We start from the raw sequence: 20,805 nt of genomic DNA, 5'->3' as shown, positions 1-20,805 counted from the left end.
AATAGATGCAAGACACAGAACATGATATCAGTGCAACTTAACTTTTCAAAACTATCTGCATAAAAAACAGAAGTGTGGATTGTAATATATTTGCATTCGTATATTATTTAAACTCAGGGACACAAACAACAACAACAACAACAACAACAAGGGTTTTATAACGACACAAGTAGGTAATTAACGTAAGGAATGTCAAAATGAGAAACAGCTTTATTGGCCAACTAACAATAAACATGGAATTATTTTCCGACTGTTAGTGTCTCTTCAAGGATCTACATTTTATTTTTGTGCACCTAGGAGATTCTGCGTGGTGGTATCCCCCAGCTGGCCGGACTGAGTACTGAAGAAAGTGAATCTCCTAAAAGGTGTGTTTGTGTTAATACGTGGGTGTGTCACCTGCTTATGTAAAACAACCATTATTAACCACTCCAGCGTGGAGTCCACAAACATGCGCAGATCAATCGTCGCGCCTCCCGAAGCGGTAGGAAATACATGATTCAAAGTTTAAAAAAAACAACAAAAAAAACCGTGTCACTCTCGCTGCATGGTGTTGTAGCTTCACTCTTCTCAGTGGATAATCGAAGGAGGGGAACATTATTTGGATAATATTCCAGAATCTTTGCGCGGCTCTCACCATAAAATAAGTAAGTGGACGCTTGCGCATCAGAGTTAAATATTTGAAACCTTAAAATTAAGTTTGTATTTAAAGACGACGAAATGTAAAATTGTTTAAGGGCGTTTAGTGATTTTGTTTATATTGTAAGTAGAAAAGTGGGCATGTAATGCGCGCAGGAGCCTTCTCCGTATTCCCCCTTTACTCCTCGGCCATGAACTTTTCAACTCTTTTTCACTACTCAGTTTTTGTCGCTAGAATGAGCATTTTTTAACTCGGTTTTCCCGCACATGTTAGGAAGCAAACATGCCGGCAGACAGGATGAGGTTGCGTCCGTGGCTGGAGGAGAAGATCAACTCCAACTCCATCGAAGGTCTGAACTGGATTGACAAGGTGAGGATTGAAGTTTATAGTTTAAATTCATAACAAGGAAATTACCATTTTAACCATACCGATCATCTAGATTTAACTAATACATTTGTATATGCTTATTTACATATTATATATACTCGCTAAAAATGATTAATGTAAAATTTCAAATTAAAACAATGAATTTATGGATTTATTGTAAGGTGTTTATGTAAAAAAAAGGAGTAAAAGTAATTAAAAACAATAATTACTAACACAATAATATGTTGCCATGAAATGGTGCATTTGGTACTTATGAGTAGTAATGAGGATAAACACAAATATTTTTAACTGTGTATTGTTTTGATGTTTAAGGGCTTTGTGACCCTGGTCTGCTTAAGGCGCTTTAATTTTAAAAATGACTTACTTAATTACTTAATTACTTCCTTACTTCCTTACTTACATCACTGATCTGATCCAGCCTTACACCCCAGCTCGGGCTCTGAGGTCTGTGGATCAGAATCTACTGATGGTTCCTCGCACACCGTTCAGGACCAGAGGAGAGAAATCCTTCCAGGCTGTTGCTCCTAAGCTTTGGAACGATCTCCCTCTGTGTTTGATGATCTACTGACTCCTTCAAGAAACATCTTAAGATGTTTTTATTTGTTCAGGCTTTTCCTTGATTTTCCGGAACTCCTGTTGTGTTATCAGTTTTATCTTGCCCTTTAAAGTATTTACTTCATTGAATATTGTTTTGATTGTTTAAGCGCTTTGTGATCCTGGTCCGGAAAAGCGCTATATAAATAAAAATGACTTACTTACTTCCTTCAAAAAGTAATCTCAGGTCTGACGTGGAGGTGTAGCTCAGACTTTATTTATTTCTATTCAGGAAAGAACAATGTTCGCCATCCCCTGGAAGCACGCCGCTCTCCAAGGCTGGGAGTTGAGCAAGGATGCTGGTATCTTCAGGGAATGGGCCATCCACACCGGTGAGAGGAAAAACACATGCTCAAAATCCAGAGGTTGAGATGGGAACTGACAGAATGTTCTTGCAGGTAAATATGTGGAGGGTCAGGCAGTAGACGCCAAGACGTGGAAAGCCAACTTCCGCTGTGCCATGAACTCTTTGCCGGACATCGAGGAGGTAAAGAACAGGAGCGTAAACAAGGGACACATGGCTGCACGGGTCTACAGGATGCTCCCGGTCAAACATAGAGGTGAGAGAGGACGAGGTGGCCGCCATGTTGGACTGTTTTGACAGTTTGAATAATTACCTGGACGTTTACAGCTTCCCTTAGAAAACGTGGGAGAGGCGCGGACACAAAGAGACGACTGAAGGTAGAATTTTGCTTCTTAATTTATCAACACATATTAGAGATGAATCAGGTCAAGAATTCATTTCTAATCCCACCTGCACAGGTCAAGATGGAGGAGGAGGACGACACAGATTCACTCTCTTCCACAAGTCAGTCACAAACAGACGACGACTCGTCGTCTCAGGGAAACGGTGCAGACAGTGTAGATAGTCCGGGCAGCGCAGGTGAGACCGACTTGTCAGGCACATTGAAAAATGTTGATAATAATTCTGAATTGTGTAGCCTCAGATCACTCCTATGATGTTCCTGAATTGGGCTCTTTGGTAAAGATTGAACCAGATCTTTTTCCAAACGTCAGTGACGGATTCAATGATGCTCCTGAAAGCAACGGTAAGACTGGATCTTATTTACGTAAAGTTTTCCAACTTAAAACATTCATTCATGGTCCATCAATTAACTGTGTCCTCCTCTTGTCCCCTTTTCCTCTTACAGATTTGGGCCATGACCAGATGACTAAGGTACATATCAGTATGTTAACAGTTTTCTTCTATTCGTTTGGTTTTTATGGGATGATTGCTAATGCCCATACTCCAGTTTCAGATCTGGAATGAGTTTGAGAGTGACTCGATGCTGGACCAAGTCTACCAAACAAACGTGAATTCTTTCAGTCCAAATGAAAGTTTCTTGTCAGGTGAGTGTTTCCTGAAGCTTCAAATATTACATATTCATTATGATTAAGTAATGTCTTTTGTCATTCATCGTGTACTATGCTACATATATAATATTTCAATATTAAAAATTGAATTGAACAACTCAAAAGAAATACTTTAAATTACATTTATTTAAAAAAAAAAAAAATTACTTATCCATATTATTTACTAGATTTTCAAGTAATTACTGAGATAAATATGTGTATTTCTCTCTTAATAAAATAAATATATAAGAATCAGAAACTTCTGTAAACAAAACATGTTTTTTTGTTGTGGTGTAAGTACAGAATAAAAATGCAAATAAGATAACACATAAAAATAAGGAATAAAAAGAACAACTAAGAACCAAGGCAGCCATACTGTAGCACATATGTAATAGTTTTATTAATAAACACAGACACACAAAACTAAAATTGTAATCATACTTGTTACGATATCTTTATGACACATATATACGTTGAGATCTATACGAAAGATATATACAGAAAATCAAAAGAAGAAACTGGTACAAAGTCTCTAAACTGTGTATTTTTCTCCGCAGCAGAGGACAACTACATGCAAAACTACACAACTATAAGTGCAGACTTTGTTCAAAACAGTGAAGGTCATTTGAGTAAGATGTGGTTTCCTGATTCAACTTGTGAGCGCTCTCAGGTGAAAGAGTTCTTTGGACTTTAAAATGCCTTCTTGTCAAGAGGGACCATCATCTCGTCCCAGACTCCAGCTTGAAGCCTGTCATGTCTCTTCCCATCCGTACTTCGGTTGTTTTATCCGCATGCTGTAGTTCCTCCTGAAAACTACTACTTTTTTCCATCCTCAAAAAAACCATCTTTTATCCTTTCCAAACATGGCTTCATTTATTCAATGAAGAAGGTAGAATCTGCAGGTGTAATAGTGATATAGTGTATATAATGTAAAAAGTCTGTTTGTTTTATTAACTTAAATAAAAAATGCTCCTCAAAAATATGGTCGCTGATTCATTATCAAAGCATGGGAAGGACACATTTTGGCTCGTTCATTTAACAATTGGACCTCTTGCCACTCTATAAACTACTGTTTTTTCAGTTACTCTGCTTAGGTTGTTGTCTCTGGCAAAATATCCCACCCTAGTGTAAGAAGCCCAGGATAAAACCCAACTCTTAAGGTCACATGCCACCTTTACTGTACCAATCCTGTCACATACTGTATGTCTACAATAAAATCGTGTTGGTTCTGAAGGAAACTATGACCAACACAGGCCAACAGTTGGATGGAATAGGTAAGTCACAGAATGGAGAGTGATGCCAAAGACATGGAAATGAAAAAAATTCTCAGTCCTATTATTTGCTATTTGTTTTTACACTGCAACACCCAGAAAATAATCACTTTCAAACTTCATTGTGAATTTAGAAACTGACCAAGACAATAGTACAAGGACATTGAGAGGGTAGTGGTGCACTGTTATCATCATGACTTAAATCAATACATAATAAAATAAAAAACAAGAGAACACAAGGGTTAATGCGTCATTCTGGAGGAAGATAAATACGAAGATACCTGAGCAATGGAGATTACTCTGAAAATAATCCCAACCCTTGGTCGACATGAGTGGGAGTAGAAAATGAGTGAAGATAAAATTTTGCGTGAACTCAACTTTTAAATTAATCAATCATAAGTAAATCACTTTCAAACTATTTTTCTGGTAAGACATTTCAAAAATGTGCAAGTTTTTTTTGCCCCGTCACGCAAGCAAAACCCAGCATCATATGAGCCACCCTCTAAATTGAAGAGGTCATTGTTCTGGACCTTCCATCTGCTTCCTGAAGAATTGCCACCACCTTTTTAAGTTCTCCACTTACATGAAAGGACAAAGTACAGATTAGAAAGGAAGTTATGATAACCCTAATAATTGTTTGACCTTTCTTTATTGGTGGTGTTGTTATCTGAGAAGACTGGACTCTCCGTCCATCTGTCAACAACTATAATACAAAGCCAAACCTTCACAGTTTGCATTTATGGTAGAAAAATTAAAATACATCTAAAAGACTTCTGACCTCTCAGAGTCGGTTATAGGGAGGAGGACAACTCGATAAGTTCAATGGAAAAAGGGCAGAAAGGCAGTGATGGTCTGATGAAGCTTCATGAAGCAGTGTCATTATTTTTAGAGTCCACTAGATGGCTCTAGTCGCTGCACTATTTTCCTTTATTTTGAACAACTGTTCTAATAAAACATCACATTATTTTTAAACTGATGGTGCCACCTACGGACCTCTGAACAACACGACACTGCTTCATGAAGCTTCATCAGACCATCACTACAGAAGGAAGGCAGAAAACCCCCTTGAAGATTCTAACATGTCCAATTTCGATTAAGTTTAAACCATGTATTACATACTAATTAATAGTATTACATACTAATTAAGAGATATTTCCACAATTTCAGCTCCTTTCCTCAATGTGAAGGATGTGTCAAGGGATGCAGAAATACATATGAATGTCTTGAAATCCGCACAGTTAAGGTATTTAATGAAGAAACAGGAAAAAAAAAAGATGTGGTGGTTTTTATTATATACTTTGTTTTCTGACTTGCCTGATCTACCAGTTGATCACACAGGTAGTGCGAGTAGATCACATGACGTACATAAACATACATTGTACTTTTGAAGACTATTCAGTATATTCATGAATAAAATATTTTTTTATAAGAAGCTTTCATTTTGGAAAAGTGTCTTGTTTTATGTATCAGAAGAACCGCATGTGTGTGAAATCTCGACTGAGGCAACTATAGAAGACACAGGAAATTATACCAGTGCAACACAACTTAACATTGAACAAACTAATACACGTATTATCAGCATAATCTTCTATTATACCTTGATTACTGCAATATTAATGTTGTACAGTGAGATCAGTTCCTCAAGATACTTCAAATGAACTCATCTTTATTTGCCAAACTGATGGAACACATCTAAAAAAAACAAAAAAACAAAACAATATCGGCTCATAGATTTTAATTTCGTTCATTTTGAACTTTTTAACTTGTTTTTTTTAGCTTTTATAATTATTATTTGTGATTTTACTCTTATTTCTTTCTCCGTGACTTATTGTAACCCACGTGCGTTTCCCTTTTTCCAGCTCCTCCATTCATTCTCTGGGATTACATCACTGGTTTGAGTTCACCAGCCAAGTTTCGTTTTCCCTCCTTGTAGAAATTGGAAATCCCAGATAAAATTCCTGCCGTCGTGCGCGGGCACGACAACAACTCGTGACTAGTAGGTGTGCGCGCCTGGGAAGCACCTGGGTGCACAGAGGCAGACGAGGCAGTTAGAGTGGACTTACCCTAAACCCCAGGGTTTCAGTCAAGCAAATACACGTCAGATGTGAAATTCTAATTGAAACAACATTACAGTCTGAACATGAACTATTGCGTCACGTTTGCAAGCGCATTTTTAATATGCACAGCGGCCTCTAACGGCCAAATAAATCACTACAGGCTTCGTGGAAATGGTGGATCTCCAATAAAGGGCGTGTGTTTGTGTATACGACTTTGGCATCGGAAAATGTTGGTAATTAAACTTTGATGTGTCACATGATTCTGTAAAACTAATTTTATTTAACTATCATTGCTTTTAACACAAAATTGACAAGTTGAATTGACGAGATCTGTTCGTGCAGAATGGTATTCAAAATAAAAATAAAAAGAGGATACAAATGTTTATTAAGAATGCATTTTAGGTTCATCCATATTCAGCTTTGATGCAACTTTTGGCTTCTAATCATTTTAAAAAACATCTTAAAAATCTGACGCCACCGCTTCAGGGTTCTCTGTACCCACGTGACTTATAGTAAGAGCGCCGGCGCGGATACGTGAGAGCGCATGCGCAGATCCCACTGTCGCGCCTCCCCCGGTCGAAACAGTGGGAAATACCCGCTGAGATAGAATAAGAGACAGTGTTGCGTCTCGCTCCTTACCATTCAGAGTTCTCTCTTCAAGTGGATGTTCGAAAGAGAAGATTCTTTGGAGATTATTCCCAGAATTCGATCTTTTTTTGTCTGACAACGAAGATCAACTGTAAGTGGACTCTTGATGTTTTACTTTTAAGAGTTTTAAACCTTAAAAAGACGGTTTATTGCTTTTAAATTCATAATTTAAATTCAGCATTAAGGGAATTATTTTTTTTTAGAATATTCCTTGTAAATACATTGCGTTTGTGTCGTGAATAGAAAAGCGCGCATGTTACGTGCGCCGCAGGCTCCAACTCTACATCTCGGTCATGAACTTCTCAACTCTTTTTTTCAACTCTGCGGTTTTACGAACATAAGGGGCGCATTTTAACGCGTTTTTTTTTTTACCGCTTTTTAGGAAGCAAACATGCCAGTCCTGAGGAAGAAGATGCGTCAGTGGCTGGAGGAGAAGATCAACTCCAACTCCATCGAAGGTCTGACCTGGATTGACAAGGTGAGGATTTAATCTTATTATTTAATCTTGAAAATAATTGAACCTGTTGTAAAAAAAAAACAACCATCCTCGGGTGTAGCTTTATCGTTGACTCTAAAGCTGACAGCGTTTTTTTGACTTTGTGTTTTTGTTGATCGGCATTGTTTATTTATTTCTATTCAGGAAAGAACAATGTTCGCCATCCCCTGGAAGCACGCCGCTCGCCAAGGCTGGGAGTTGAGCAAGGACGCTTGTATCTTCAGGGAATGGGCCATCCACACCGGTGAGAGGAAAAACACATGCTCAAAATCCAGAGGTTGAGATGGGAACTGACAGAATGTTCTTGCAGGTAAATATGTGGAGGGTCAGGCAGTAGACCCCAAGACGTGGAAAGCCAACTTCCGCTGTGCCATGAACTCTCTGCCGGACATCGAGGAGGTAAAGAACAGGAGCGTAAACAAGGGACACATGGCTGCACGGGTCTACAGGATGCTCCCGGTCAAACATAGAGGTGAGAGAGGACGAGGTGGCCGCCATGTTGGACTGTTTTGACAGTTTGAATAATTACCTTGACTTTTACAGCTTCCCTGAGAAAACGTGGGAGAGGCGCGGACACAAAGAGACGACTGAAGGTAGAATTCTGCTTCTTAATTATCTGACACATATTAGAGATGAATCAGGTCAAGAATTAATTTCTTATCCCACCTGCACAGGTCAAGATCGAGAAGGAGGACGACACGTATTCCACAAGTCGGTCACAAACAGACTACGACTCGTCGTCTCAGGGAAACAGAGCGGGCAGTGTGGATAGTCCGGGCAGCGCAGGTGAGACCGACTTGTCAGGCACGAGGAGGGTTGGGAATCGTTTCTAATACTGCCGTCTTTTGTAACTTCAGATCTCATCATGGACGTTCCCGACTTCTGCCTTTCAGTAGAGATTGAATCAGATGTTTTCGCGAGCTACAATGACAGATTCCAAGTTTCTCCTGAAAGCAGCAACGGTAAGACTAGACCACTCTTATTTATGTCAAATCATTCAACTTAAAATACATTTAATTACACTTTAATTAAATTAAATTTAAACCTTCATTCATGGTCCATAAATTAACTCTGGTCTCCTCTTGTCTGCTCTTTTCCTTACAGATTGTTCCTACGACCAGATTATTAAGGTAAATATCAGTATGTTTAGAGTTTTCTTCTGTTCAATTGTTTGTAAAGGATGATGCTTAACGCTCTAATTCTTGGTTCAGATTTGCGAGGACATGGAGAGGGAATCGATGATGAACCTAAACTTCCATCAAAACCTAACTTGTTTCAGTCCAAGTGGAAGCGACTCGTCGGGTGAGTTAATAATAAAAAAAACCTATAAAACCATAATACGATGTTATTAATCAAGACAGTTTAATAGTTTATTTGTAGAAGTATTTAAGTGTTTTATTTAATTATTCATCTAATTTTACGATGATAAGAACCACATCTATTTTAATTAAATAAATAATAATCTACAATCTCAACAACCTATTAACCAGAGGGGTTGAAAAGATGTATGAATTAAGGAAGAGAAATTTCTGTATGTGAAATATATACAGTAAACAGAAAAAGGAAATTAGACTTAAATCGCTAAAATGTGTATTTCTATCCACAGCAGATGACATCTACATGCCACACTACACAACTCTAAGTACGGACATCATCAACATTGAAGATGCATTGTGGTGTTCCTGATTCCACTTGTGAGCGCTCTCTGATTTAGAGAGTTCTCTTTCGGACTTTAAAACACCTTCTTGTCAAGATCCACTATCATCTCGTCGCAGACTCCAGCTTGGAGACTCCCATGACCCGCCGTACTCCTGCTGTTTTATCCAAATGGTGCACTGTAGTCCTGATAACTACTACTGTTCTCCATGCTCAAGAAAGCACAGCCATCTTTTAATCTTGTCAAATATCACATATTCAATGTGTGTAAGAGCTACAAAGAAGGTTGCACTGTTGCACCGAGAGGTGTGATAATGAGTGTATATATTTTGAGTGTATATATTGTGAGTGTATATATTGTAAAAAGTCAAATGTGTGTCTTCTTTTTCTAAAAAAATAAAAATGCTTCATCAAAAAATATGGTCACTTGTTCATTATCAAAGCACATACTTCTACATTTTCTAATATTTAACATAACATTTTCAATATACCTTTTTAATTTACTTATATATGATAATCACTTATAAATACAAGGCTTGCAAAAGTATTCATACCCCTTGAACCTTTACACATTTTGGCACATTACACGCCACAAACATAAATATATATTATTAGAATTTAATGTGAAAGACCAACACAAAGTGTCACACAATTTTGAAGTACAAAGAAAATTATAGATGATTTTAAATTGTTTTCACAAATAAAAAACTTTAAAGTGCAGTGTGTATTCAGCCACCCTGAGTCAATACTTTGTGGAACTGCCTTTTGCAGCAATTAAAACTCTGCAGTTTGTCCAGAGTCAAGATGGGCCTCTTGGCTGCATCTCTTATCAGTGTTTGGCCTGTAAGTTCAGGTGGACGGCCGTGTCTTGGTAGGCTTGCAGTTGTGCCAATCTTTCCGAATAATGGATTGAACAGTTGCTCCGTGACATGTTCAAAGGTTGGGAAACAGGGCCGGGTCTAGGCAGGCATGTATGAGGGGGCAGCCACAAATCTTGAGGGGGCATTGTGCTGTTACTTACTTACTTACATGTAAGTTTGAGGGGGCACAACATTTATTTGAGGGGGCCAGGCCCCCTCTTGCCCCTGCCTAGACCCGGCCCTGTTGGGAAATCTTTTTATAGCCAAACCCTGCTTTTAACTTCTCCACAACTATCTCTCACCTGTCTGGTGTGTTCCTTGTACTTCACGGTCCTGTAGACTCCCCTATAGTCTCTTAACAAACCTCTGAGGCTGTCACAGAACAGCTGTATTTGCGCTTAGATTGGATTACACACAGGTGGACTCTATTTAGTTATTAGGTAAACATTCAGTCGTTCAGAAGTCATCAACGCTTGAAGGCAACTAGTTGCACTCAGAGAATGGGGGACTGGATACGTTTGCACATGCACTTTTATTTGTGATTTTTTTTTTAAATCATGTATTATTTTCTTTGTACTTGACACTTTGTGTTGGTCTTTCACATTAAATTCTAATAAGATATATTTATGTTTGTGACGTGTAATGTGACAAAATGTAGGAAAGTTCAAGGGGTATGAATGCTTCTGTACTTTATACCTACAGAGGCAAGTTTTGATGCAAGAATTTCAGAGGTAGAGTTTTTGTATTCCAAACATGCTCAAGCATCCGAAAGCCTGAGATGTTCCTGAATTTTCTCCTGTTAAAACTGCAGTTTTTGTGAAGTTTTCCAATTAGCAATTGCTGGGAAAGGGCAGGTGAGGAATAAACATCAAGGTCAAAAATAAAAGACTCATAAAGTCGGGGTAAGAGTATAGAAGACTTAAATAAAAGAAGCGTAGAAATTCAGTGTTTTTAAAAACTTTATTGTGAATTGACTAACAGTCCAACACAAAAGTCCACTGTCATAACTACTGTGACTTGATTTAACAATACAAGTTTAAAAGAAGGAAAACCTTCAGGCGATCTCTGAATTTAACCATTAGCTGAAAAAGCTGAAAGAATTTGGAAAAAAAAAAGTTGTATACCTTAACTAGATATTCCGGAACAAAGAAAATCACTTATATATAACTTATATTATATGGATAAAACAACCATGATAACTCATTCACAGCAAGAGTAACAAAAATAAAAGTAAAAAAAGGTTGTTTTTTTTTCACCAATATTAGTCGAAAATAATATGTTAAGTATAAAACTTTTTTATTTCTAATTTTTCATTAAAAATGTTGTCATATGAGCCTGATGTTTCTAAAGATACCCTTGCTCTTCACTAGAAGTCTTTCGTCAATTATTATTTGTTAAATTAGAAAATAAACAAACCGCAACTGTGTCTTGCAAATGAATTATTTTCCAAAAATGGTTGATTTTCCTTAAGATAAATGCATTAAATGTTGGGGTAATTCTACTTCTTATGAAGCAATTAATAAATAAATACTGGGTGGAATATTAAATAAATCAAATATTTAGATTTGAAGACTAACGTATTTTACATCTTTTTTTAAGATTATTTTTAAATGTGTGAACATAATGATTTCTTTTTTTTTTACTTTCTTTGACCACTGCTGTCGCTTGACTTCTGATCTTCATTTATATGTCAACGTTTAACTTCCAAGCAAAACTTATAACTAGAAGCTATAACACTATAACTACATTCTTTGAAAGCGAGGTCTCCTGGCTTAATCATCCTCACCTTATTTACCCTCACCTTAGAACTTATTCTTTGGTACATTAACCCTGTACATTACCCAAAACAATTTCACGAAGGAGACCTCCTGAGGGATCAATAAAGTTCTACCTTACCTTACTGGAAAAGCGCTATACAAATAAAAATGACTTACTTACTTACATGTTAGCATCTTTTTTCTCTATTTGAGGAAAACGAATGTGACTTTATAAAGTTCTCCCCAGTCTCTATTCTTGGCGAACGAGAGGTTATGAGAGCGGAGTCCATTATGACGTAATAATTGCTTCACTCCTCCTCGAGCCAGCTGTAATTACGGCCCGCTTTGTTCACAAAACGAGTCCCTAGGAGGTAGAGACGCCCTGGATTTATTATGCGGGGTGACAAACCTTGATGACCAATCGCTGCAGAGTGGGTGTGGCTATTGAAAACAAGATTTTATCTTGATAAAAAAAAGTGTTTTCAGTGGGCGTGGCTTAAGCACATTTTGTAATGTAAATATTTAAATAAATAAAAAATGTTTGTACAAACAGACACATACTGATGAGTACAATAGAGGTCCAAGATCAAAAGATTTAAAAATGACTTCCTTTCATCATTTGGAACGATCAAATCTTTTCGCCAAAATTCTTCCTGGTCAGTGGAGAAGCGGGAGAAACAGCTTTAGGTCCATCTACCATCTTGACAGTAGAATCCAAAGAATTGAAGCTTAAAACTTTCCCAGGTGTTTTTTTCTGTCCTCAGGAAGATCCCTGTCAGAGAAGAAAATGATTACTCAGCAGAATCGTTTTATTATAAAAGCAACAGAAGAAGAAGGATATATTTGGATTCTCATTTATTTTTCAGGACTTATAAGGAATAAAGGGCGGACCATCGGGTCAGGAAGTGGCGGCGAGTGCTTCACCGAGCCGCTGTTGAACTTGAGAGCTCACACCAACGGTTGGCAGGTCTGATGATTTACAGGAAGCACAAGCAGGCGACGGCGCTGAATTAAACACACAACATGTGTGGTTACGTAACTGCTGCACAAGCAGGCGACAGACCGAAGTCAGCAGTGACTAAACAAGCCTCTTGAAACACTTCAAATAAACACACAAGTTGACCTCGCACACCTTTTATGAAGGACTCCAAACATTTATAAGGACCAGACCTGGAGGTATAAATAGAATAGTTGTTGGTATATAGCCTGTAACACACACACACACACACACACACACACACACACAACAACAGGCAAGAACAGGAAGGGGGTTGCATAGTTTGTATCAGTGGGTGGTGAGGAACTGACTCACACTGACCCAAAAGTTTGCTTTAATTCAATTGGCTGCTGTTTTTTTTATATTGCATTAGCAAATGATAAAAGTGTGTGAAGATAAGGCGGCACATTTAAACCACAGCAATTATTATATTATCTTCAAAAATAATAATGTTATATAATCATGAGGGCATTGTTGCCAGCTGCCGTCCAGAACGATAAAGCCACGTATCTATGGGCACAAAACAACAAACAGGTGCTTTTATTGAGGAGAAGAGCGACTCATTCGTCTTCTGATATCTCTTGTCCTGTACTTTGAAGCAACATATTTGTCTCCAGCGTTCGCTCTTAACTACTTCCCATTTTGACTGAAAAGGGTTAAGCTTTGGTATCTAATACATCTTGGCCGTCCGACGGAGGAAAGACAACGATTAAATGCTCGTCGCAGTGAAAAGCAGCCTCACATACGCCCCCTTCTGGATGGTCGCAACAATATCGACCTCTCCCTGCGTCTTTTCACGGTTGCAGTTGGAGAATTCTTGGACAACACAACAATTTCATCAAACGTCACAGATTACACACACGTTCACACTAGTCTTTGAACAGGCAAAATGCAAATGTAGCTACTTTGACTATGAAATAAGTCTTACAAAGATACCTGACCTTATCTTCCCCTGATTTCTAGTCTCTGGAATGAATATCAAGACGTCTGGGTTTGCCACGTCCTTCCTCAACCACCGGTGATAAGTTGACAGCCTTCTTCACCTGAGAGACCAGTGCTGTGTCTCAAATCGCATACTAGCGTACTCAAAGTTAGTATTTTTAGTGCGTCTCAATTCTTAGTATGCGAAATTTAGTGCGTCATGCACAATAAATTGGCGTCCTAAAATGCCCACAAAACTGAGTATGGTTCGATGGACACTAACCACCCTAAACGGCTGCCATTTTAGTGACGTTTTAAACGGAAGTTACGTCATATATATGCATATATATGTATATACTTACAGGTGCATTTTCAGCAGCAGTAGGAGGATGAGACGTCTTTGGTGCTGATACCAGCTTAAATATCTCGCGAATATCTCGATTCTCATATTTTTTCTTTATTTCTTTTTCCAAAGTGGCAAAACGTGCTGCCAGCAGGTGGCGATAGCGTTCAAACAGCTGGTTGCAACCATCGTTAAATAGAAGTAGAAGAAGAAGCTGTCACCTCAATTCCATTTAGTGCGTAGCAGAAGTGTTTGATTTGAGACATACTATCTTGCGTACTAGTTAGTACGTACACTATCCTGATGCATACTAACTTCTAGTATACTAAGAGAAGTATGCGATTTGAGACACAGCACAAGATACGGGGCCGCAAGACAGACAACACAACTACAAAACTACATCCTAAGTTGTCCTGGTGCCGAGTGCACATGTGGACACCCTTGTACTTGTCCATGGTGGACAATCTGTGACCAGCAAAGAAGTCCAATAATGAACCGCAATTCGGGGTCAGATCGAGGTTCAGAACTCCAGAGTGGAAAGGTGTCCCACCCCTCTAGTTACTAGTTCTGGGGCCCGCACTGTGTCAAAGTGATTCCGACTATATTCCGCTGGAAACCTTTCACGCAACTCAGCCTGCTTCCCGACCAAAATGTGGCATTCTGGGTCCGAAAAACTAGCTTCTGCGTCCGAGGAATCCGATCACCATCCCCTGCCTTAGAATGCATCACATCCCTTTGGCTCCACTTACGGGTGATGAGCCCACCATCGAGCCCAAGACCTTCATGTGTCTTTATCATCATAACGGGTTTTAAGCTACACAATCTCTTCAAATTGTTTTGGTTTTTTAAATATGTCCCCACGATGGTTTGAAGTTAAATTAACCAGAAAAAACATTTTAACGGAAGTAGTTTCAGGATCCAATCCATGTCTCACATTTACAGGATGCATCAACTCTTCAGTCATGGTCCTGGCTTTTGTATGAATATGAAAGATTTGATTCTCCATTGACTGTTTTTGATGTTTTATATTTTTCAGATTTTGAATTCTTCTGAATGATTCTTATTCAACTGTGTTTTTATTATGTTTTAGATTGCAAGTGATTGTGGGTGGAAAGCAACTAAAAAGTGAAACTTAATTATTGTAAAATAAATTAATTTAAAACACGTTTTTTAATCGAAATAAAGTTTGCAATGAGAACCAAAAATGCAATGTAATACTAGTTAAAATAATTAAATTAAGATAATAAACATCAACAACCATACATTTTTTTTTAAAAAACAGTTTTTTACCATTTAAACAATAAATTCAGAAAAGATTCAGAAAAACAACAATTCATTTTGAAATTTTAAAAGTCACAAAAAAAGGAAAATCTGAAAACTGTTAAAATCAATAACAAAACGCTCGGAATAAAATATAAAGACCCCCACAAGCGACATCAAATTTTTTTTTTTTTCAAAAGAAAAAAAGGATGATAAATAATGATAATATGAATTTCAGATTCAGAATGTTAAATGTTAAATATAAACAGACAATTTTTTTTAATTAATTAAAAAAAAAAAGTAATGGAAAGAAATTTGAAAAAGAAAAAAAAATAATGTTATAAATGAATATATTAATTAGTTAAAAAACATTTTCTATGTATGAGTTGTGCATTTATTCATATTTACCTTCGTGGATATTTGGTGTTAATCTAGATTATACTTAACCAACAATAATCTCCTCAGGCATCTAGAAAGTCAGTTTTATTTCTACTTGTACTGTCAGTGAACTCTAAAAACACTTTCTGAGTCATAAATTGATGACAGCTAGTGTAGCAGTGTGCAGATTATATTTTGTTTGTGTAAGAGACGAGATCGACGCGACACAAGTGCCAAAATGTTCCTCCCTCGAGATCAGACAAACATCTGAACTCGTCTGCTTCCCTCTCTTGAATAATGTCGATCCATATTTGCTTCCCTAAAAGACAGAGCAGATCATCGACATCCCTCTTTGATTTATGAAACACTTTCAAAACGGCGATCAAATAAAAAAAAGTTAACTGTCATCCATCCACTCACAACTTGTATGACAAGGAAAATTCATTTACAAGAACTACAGCTGGAGGTTGAAATAGAAAAAGGCGTGGCTGAAACCACAAACCTGAAAGACCGGAAGAAATCAACTGACGTGAAGGTGAATTCTGACAAGATCAACAAAAGGAAAACACGAAAAAATGATTGACGTTTCATCGCCTACAAGCAGCAGAAGCCGTTTGACACGTGGCCTCTAAACCAGATCACCCACTTAACACATTCAATATTTTCATCAGTGTTTATGTCTCTGATCATTTTCTACCTGACAACGCGACAATGACTTCTTTGATTTTGTCTTTGCTTTCACTGCATCTTGATCACAAAGAGAAATGGAATCCAAAAAATGTGTCTTGCACTAGAAAAATCAAGACAACAAAAAATAATAATAAAAGACAAGGCAAATCGTGGTATGTATGATGAAAACAAAAAAGACCAAAAATAAAGAGAATAATTAATATAAGCAGACAAAAACATTTGTGAAAAATATTAGGAAAAAGGTCAAAATCAAAAGAGGACAACAATAAAATTCTTACAAAATTCCTGAACTGAACTACAACTCATTTTATGAAAACAGACTCAAAAATATTATAGATACTGATTTTCTTTTGCACTAAATTGTTCATTGAGGAGAGACTCAAAATTCATGTGCGATACTTGTTGAACATTCCGAATAACATTTGAACGACCTTGAAACGAATCATCTAAGTTTGAACCTTCAGTGTAGGAGTCAACATGCTGCCCTGTCTTATCTGCCTGAGCAGGGGATGTATGCTCTCTTTGTGAGATACACACAGGAAGTCAGTGGGAAAAGCGGCAGCCAGATTTGGATGTTAAAAATACAGTAAAACTTTTAACTATAAATTGTTATTTGATCGTATATTGATTGAAAAAAGCTTTACAAATATTCTAGATAATAACTACAATAACATACAGGTTTACATACATTTTTTAGGGTAAGAAAATAAATGTACAAAAAAAATAAACAAAGTCTTAAAAAAAATCTTATCTCTGTGTTGGTTCCCTTTCACCAAAAATCAATTTCATTTTAACATTTTAACTCCTGTTGTTAAAATCCATCATCTCTGTCCCACATAGCGTTCATAAATGATTGTTACAAATAAAGGTAAACGTTTGCTTGTTTTCTGATGAGTAGAAAGTGTTGTTCTGTTGCAGAGGACGGGTTTTTAATAGCTTTTCTTTTGTTATTTAATAATTTAGTTTATTCTGCATGATGCATAACAGAGTATAATTAAAGTGTGTTATTTATTTGTATCGAAACATGTAGCATTATAAACATTATTATTCATCATTAGCTGTTAAAGTGATGATTTATTCATGTTATTCATATTCTCTAAGTTTAGACACTTTTCGACTGATTCTTTCAATGGTAAAGGCAAGAAAATGAAGTGATAAAGAGCTGCATTTAGAATATTTTTCACCTATAATTCTAAAAAGGAACAGATTATTCTGAACATAATCCCAACCCTTAATCGACATGAGGGTGTTTTTGTTTTGGGTGAACTATCAGTTTAAAGTGCATTAAAAACAAGATCAAGTTTTGTCGCTTATGGAATTTCAAAGAAAAATGGATCAGAACAAATGGTCTCTTGTGCAAATTTGTTGTCGTCCGAGAACTGTTGTGTACGAGTCGTGACACAAACAACAGATTATTCAACGTAAACTGTTGCTTTACCGACTTTGTTTTCTATAAATGCAGGTCGAGCAAAGGTCCGATGGTTAAGTAATAAAGGTCATCACATCAAGTGTTATCGTTTATATTGCTCGGATTAAATAGTTAACATGGATCAGATTTTAAAAGATAACACACAAAAACACACACACACAACCACACAGAATCCAAACAACAGATTGCATTTAATGGTCTATTTTATCTACTTCTCACGGCGTTGAACACACAAAACTGGAGATACGTGACCAAATAAAAACCACGTTTTTTTTACTTCCCCTCTAGAATACCGTTATTAAAAAAAAAAAAGAAGCACTAATCAAATTTTTCAGACCAGTGACTTCCCTTTCTTCTTTTAACTTTCCTCCAACAGTCTATTTTTTAAAATCAGACTCATCAAATGTTTGTGTGCAAAAGTACCAAACTTCACCCGCACAGAGCAGCTATCAGTCTCCGACAGGACCTGTCTGACACTCAGATAACAGCGAGGAAAGTTCAGACTCACCAAATTGTTGAGTGTGTGTGAGAGAGAGAGAGAGAGAGAGAGAGAGAGAGAGAGAGAGAGAGAGAGAGAGAGAGAGAGAGAGAGAGAGAGAGAGAGAGAGAGAGAGAAAGAGGGCTAAAGGTGGCAGCTGTGAGTGACCTGGTTTAATCTGATAAGCGTTTACAAGAAATACAGTCGCTTCAACAAAAGAGCTGCTGGTCGCATTCTGAACGCTAGGGGGAGCGCTTGGGTGACCTGGTTAAATCCGAGAAGCATTTACAAGAAATCAAGTGACTTCAACATAAACGCTGCTGGTCGCATTCTGAACACTAGGGGGAGCGTTTACAAGAAACAACCGGTTTCATGTAAGAAACTTCACACTGACAGACGCAGACAGGGATTTGATCACGTTTTTTTTTTCCAATGTAAGCACATTAAGAAATATATGTGCCTTGTTTCACACAAAGATTTCTATTTCTCCTGCAGCTGGTAATTTTATATATAACAATAGTTAAAATCCATTTTTTAGTGCATGGACAAACAAATTAATTTTCTTATTTATTATTATTATTAATAATAATACTTCATAAATACAGTAGGTTTTATGAATTCAATGAGTGCATCACAAGAGTAAATGTGTTATTATATTTAATTTAAGCCAAACATATATATAAAAAAAAAAATAACAACATCCAAAGCAATAAAAAAAAGAAAGTATGTGTTATGATAACACGCTCTGTAACTGAAATCAAACGCTGACAGATGTAAAACCTCCCCAGTAGTTCGATGCCAAAAATCTTTTATCTATGGTTCCATCTTGAGACTTTCAGGGTGGAAACAAACACCCACAAACAAATGTATGAGGATGTGAAGGCAAAAAAAAAAAACACCCTCCAGAGATTACACAATTTTTTTTTTTTTTCTATTCTTTATTATCTAAAGGACATGTTTTTGGTTGTATATTTGAAACAACCTTTATCACAAGTAAATATATGTGCTTGTAGCATGTAGCATGCTATTGCGCTATATTTAATTTTTATGTTGGTATTTATTTATTGCACTTACAAAAGCCGAACACTGAAAAAACAATTGAAAGTATCTTTGGTTTCATTGACCAAAAGACAAAAACATTTATAAGTGTGTGCGTTTGAACACACCAAAAAAGAATTTCTTCTGCAATCCATTAAAGGAAAATAAGAGTGACCGGTTATAATTTGGATAAAAAGAGGCTAGTTTTCGCCCTACGCATCTTCATGGCTACTTTCGGTTCCACAAAAAAAAAAAGGTGCACTTCAGTAAGCATTTTTTAAAATTTGAACCAGAGTAAAAGCACCGCAAACTATCTAGCCGGCATTTAGTTTGAGACTTTGCTTGAGGATGTAATTCGACAAGAGAGAGAGAAAAGAAAAGGTATCTTAAAGATGGGTCTCAATCTGTAAAGGTTATTGGGTTGCCCTCAAAATAATGGTGATAACAAAAAAAAAAGTGAAACATATTTAAAAAAAAAAGACAAGTAAAAGGAAAGGATTGTACTTGAAATAAAATTGTGATCTGTTTGAATGAAAAATGATCTGTCTTTCTGTAAATGATCATATTTGTGTTGAAGCAGAGTGAAATTAGTTTATTTGATTTATGTAGTTTTGTTTATTTGATTTAAACCTAAAAGTCGACATTAAAACAGATTTTATTTAAATGAAATGAAGAGTTATTCGTGGTTGAGCTCGTGAGTGTGTGAACTTAATCCTCTGACGCCATCCTGCGGTTACAATTGGTACTGTTCAGAATAATAAAATCTGCGTGCGATGTGGCAGTTTTTAAAGACTCGTGTAACTTGAGTTTGAGGTTATATCTTTAAGTTTATTTAAATCTACAGACACTGTATTAAACATGAACAAAATATTTTCAGAGCTGTGTTTAAGTTTTGAAATATGTCATATGTAATATGTATAATTTATTCAGATTTAAAAGTAAAGATCTATGAAAAAGAATGTAGCATTCGATAACCAAACGAAAGCGATTTTAAATTCAGAAAAATGCAACAGTTGGAAAGTTTTGAAAGAAAGTTTGACAACTTTCACTTTACAAGTTTCTCAACTTTCACTTTCTGATTTGAATTCGTTGTCAACATAGGTTCGTCAAACTAAGTTAAAGTATATAAAGATATTGTATTACATTGTAACATTAGGATATAGTATATTAAAGTAAAATCCATACACTTTTACGTTCAAATGAAACATTGGTGAGCAAAAATACCGTTAAATTGAACAACAACAACTGAAGATGGTGATAAAACCTACCTTGGATATAAATCTTCAGAAGTAAAGGAGATTAAGAATAATCCATGTTATAGATTTTAATCCACAGTGCGGAGTCTCTGGATACCAACCGAGGTCGGTAATAACGAGGGTGTTTTAGTTTCACTTTTACTTGTGATCAGACTTGAAGTCATTCCATAAGGTAAAAAAACAAAAACAAACATATATTTATATATTTTAAAATCTAAAAAGACTTCACAATTAAATAAATACATTTTAAAAGATAAAATAAATTGTGAATTGCGTGTTGCGACAACCTTTAAAAGAGC

At 36.6% G+C, this 20,805-nt stretch overlaps 2 protein-coding genes and 1 long non-coding RNA gene across 5 annotated transcripts; 2 read left to right on the top strand and 1 right to left on the bottom strand.

The window, feature by feature from the left end:
- The first annotated feature begins 444 nt into the window (after window positions 1–444).
- Window positions 445–3,951, top strand: LOC148066417 (uncharacterized). Of its 3 annotated transcripts, none has more exons than XR_015713345.1 (10): window positions 445–644; window positions 911–1,006; window positions 1,851–1,950; window positions 2,017–2,178; window positions 2,250–2,299; window positions 2,381–2,501; window positions 2,560–2,667; window positions 2,770–2,805; window positions 2,872–2,968; window positions 3,529–3,663. XR_015713345.1 is itself a non-coding variant. In XM_087808161.1 (10 exons), the coding sequence occupies exons 2-10, from the start codon at window positions 920–922 to the stop codon at window positions 3,663–3,665; spliced, it is 885 nt and encodes a 294-aa protein (XP_087664287.1). In that variant the 5' UTR covers window positions 445–644; window positions 911–919; the 3' UTR covers window positions 3,666–3,951. The 3 variants fall into 3 exon arrangements, 2 of the variants coding, with proteins under 2 accessions (XP_087664287.1, XP_087664286.1); XM_087808161.1 differs by having other exon boundaries at window positions 2,770–2,795; window positions 3,532–3,951; XM_087808160.1 differs by having other exon boundaries at window positions 2,770–2,795; window positions 3,529–3,951.
- A 2,954-nt stretch (window positions 3,952–6,905) lies between these two features.
- LOC148066416 (interferon regulatory factor 1-like) lies at window positions 6,906–9,517 on the top strand. The gene is made up of 10 exons (XM_087808159.1): window positions 6,906–7,038; window positions 7,330–7,425; window positions 7,588–7,687; window positions 7,754–7,915; window positions 7,987–8,036; window positions 8,118–8,229; window positions 8,301–8,405; window positions 8,548–8,573; window positions 8,655–8,745; window positions 9,050–9,517. The coding sequence occupies exons 2-10, from the start codon at window positions 7,339–7,341 to the stop codon at window positions 9,127–9,129; spliced, it is 813 nt and encodes a 270-aa protein (XP_087664285.1). The 5' UTR covers window positions 6,906–7,038; window positions 7,330–7,338; the 3' UTR covers window positions 9,130–9,517.
- A 1,388-nt stretch (window positions 9,518–10,905) lies between these two features.
- Window positions 10,906–20,779, bottom strand: LOC148066415 (uncharacterized). Its single transcript, XR_015713318.1, has 2 exons — window positions 20,519–20,779; window positions 10,906–12,488 (listed from the first exon to the last, which is right to left on the bottom strand). It is a non-coding gene; the product is annotated as an uncharacterized LOC148066415 (long non-coding RNA).
- Between the last annotated feature and the right edge of the window lie 26 nt (window positions 20,780–20,805).

This window comes from Callionymus lyra, chromosome 14 (genome assembly GCF_982586985.1).
Source record: "Callionymus lyra chromosome 14, fCalLyr1.hap1.1, whole genome shotgun sequence".
Classification (NCBI taxonomy): domain Eukaryota; kingdom Metazoa; phylum Chordata; class Actinopteri; order Syngnathiformes; family Callionymidae; genus Callionymus; species Callionymus lyra.
The sequence above is the reverse complement of the archived record's forward strand: the minus strand, read 5'-3'. Positions and strand labels throughout refer to the sequence as shown.

Coding starts and splice junctions, on each gene's coding strand:
- LOC148066417 (XM_087808160.1), top strand. CDS start 920: ATGCCGGCAGACAGGATGAGGTTGCGTCCGTGGCTGGAGGAGAAGATC. Junction 1,951..2,016: donor GGAATGGGCCATCCACACCG/GTGAGAGGAAAA, acceptor ATGTTCTTGCAG/GTAAATATGTGGAGGGTCAG. Junction 2,668..2,769: donor TGATGCTCCTGAAAGCAACG/GTAAGACTGGAT, acceptor TTCCTCTTACAG/ATTTGGGCCATGACCAGATG.
- LOC148066416 (XM_087808159.1), top strand. CDS start 7,339: ATGCCAGTCCTGAGGAAGAAGATGCGTCAGTGGCTGGAGGAGAAGATC. Junction 7,426..7,587: donor GTCTGACCTGGATTGACAAG/GTGAGGATTTAA, acceptor ATTTCTATTCAG/GAAAGAACAATGTTCGCCAT. Junction 7,688..7,753: donor GGAATGGGCCATCCACACCG/GTGAGAGGAAAA, acceptor ATGTTCTTGCAG/GTAAATATGTGGAGGGTCAG.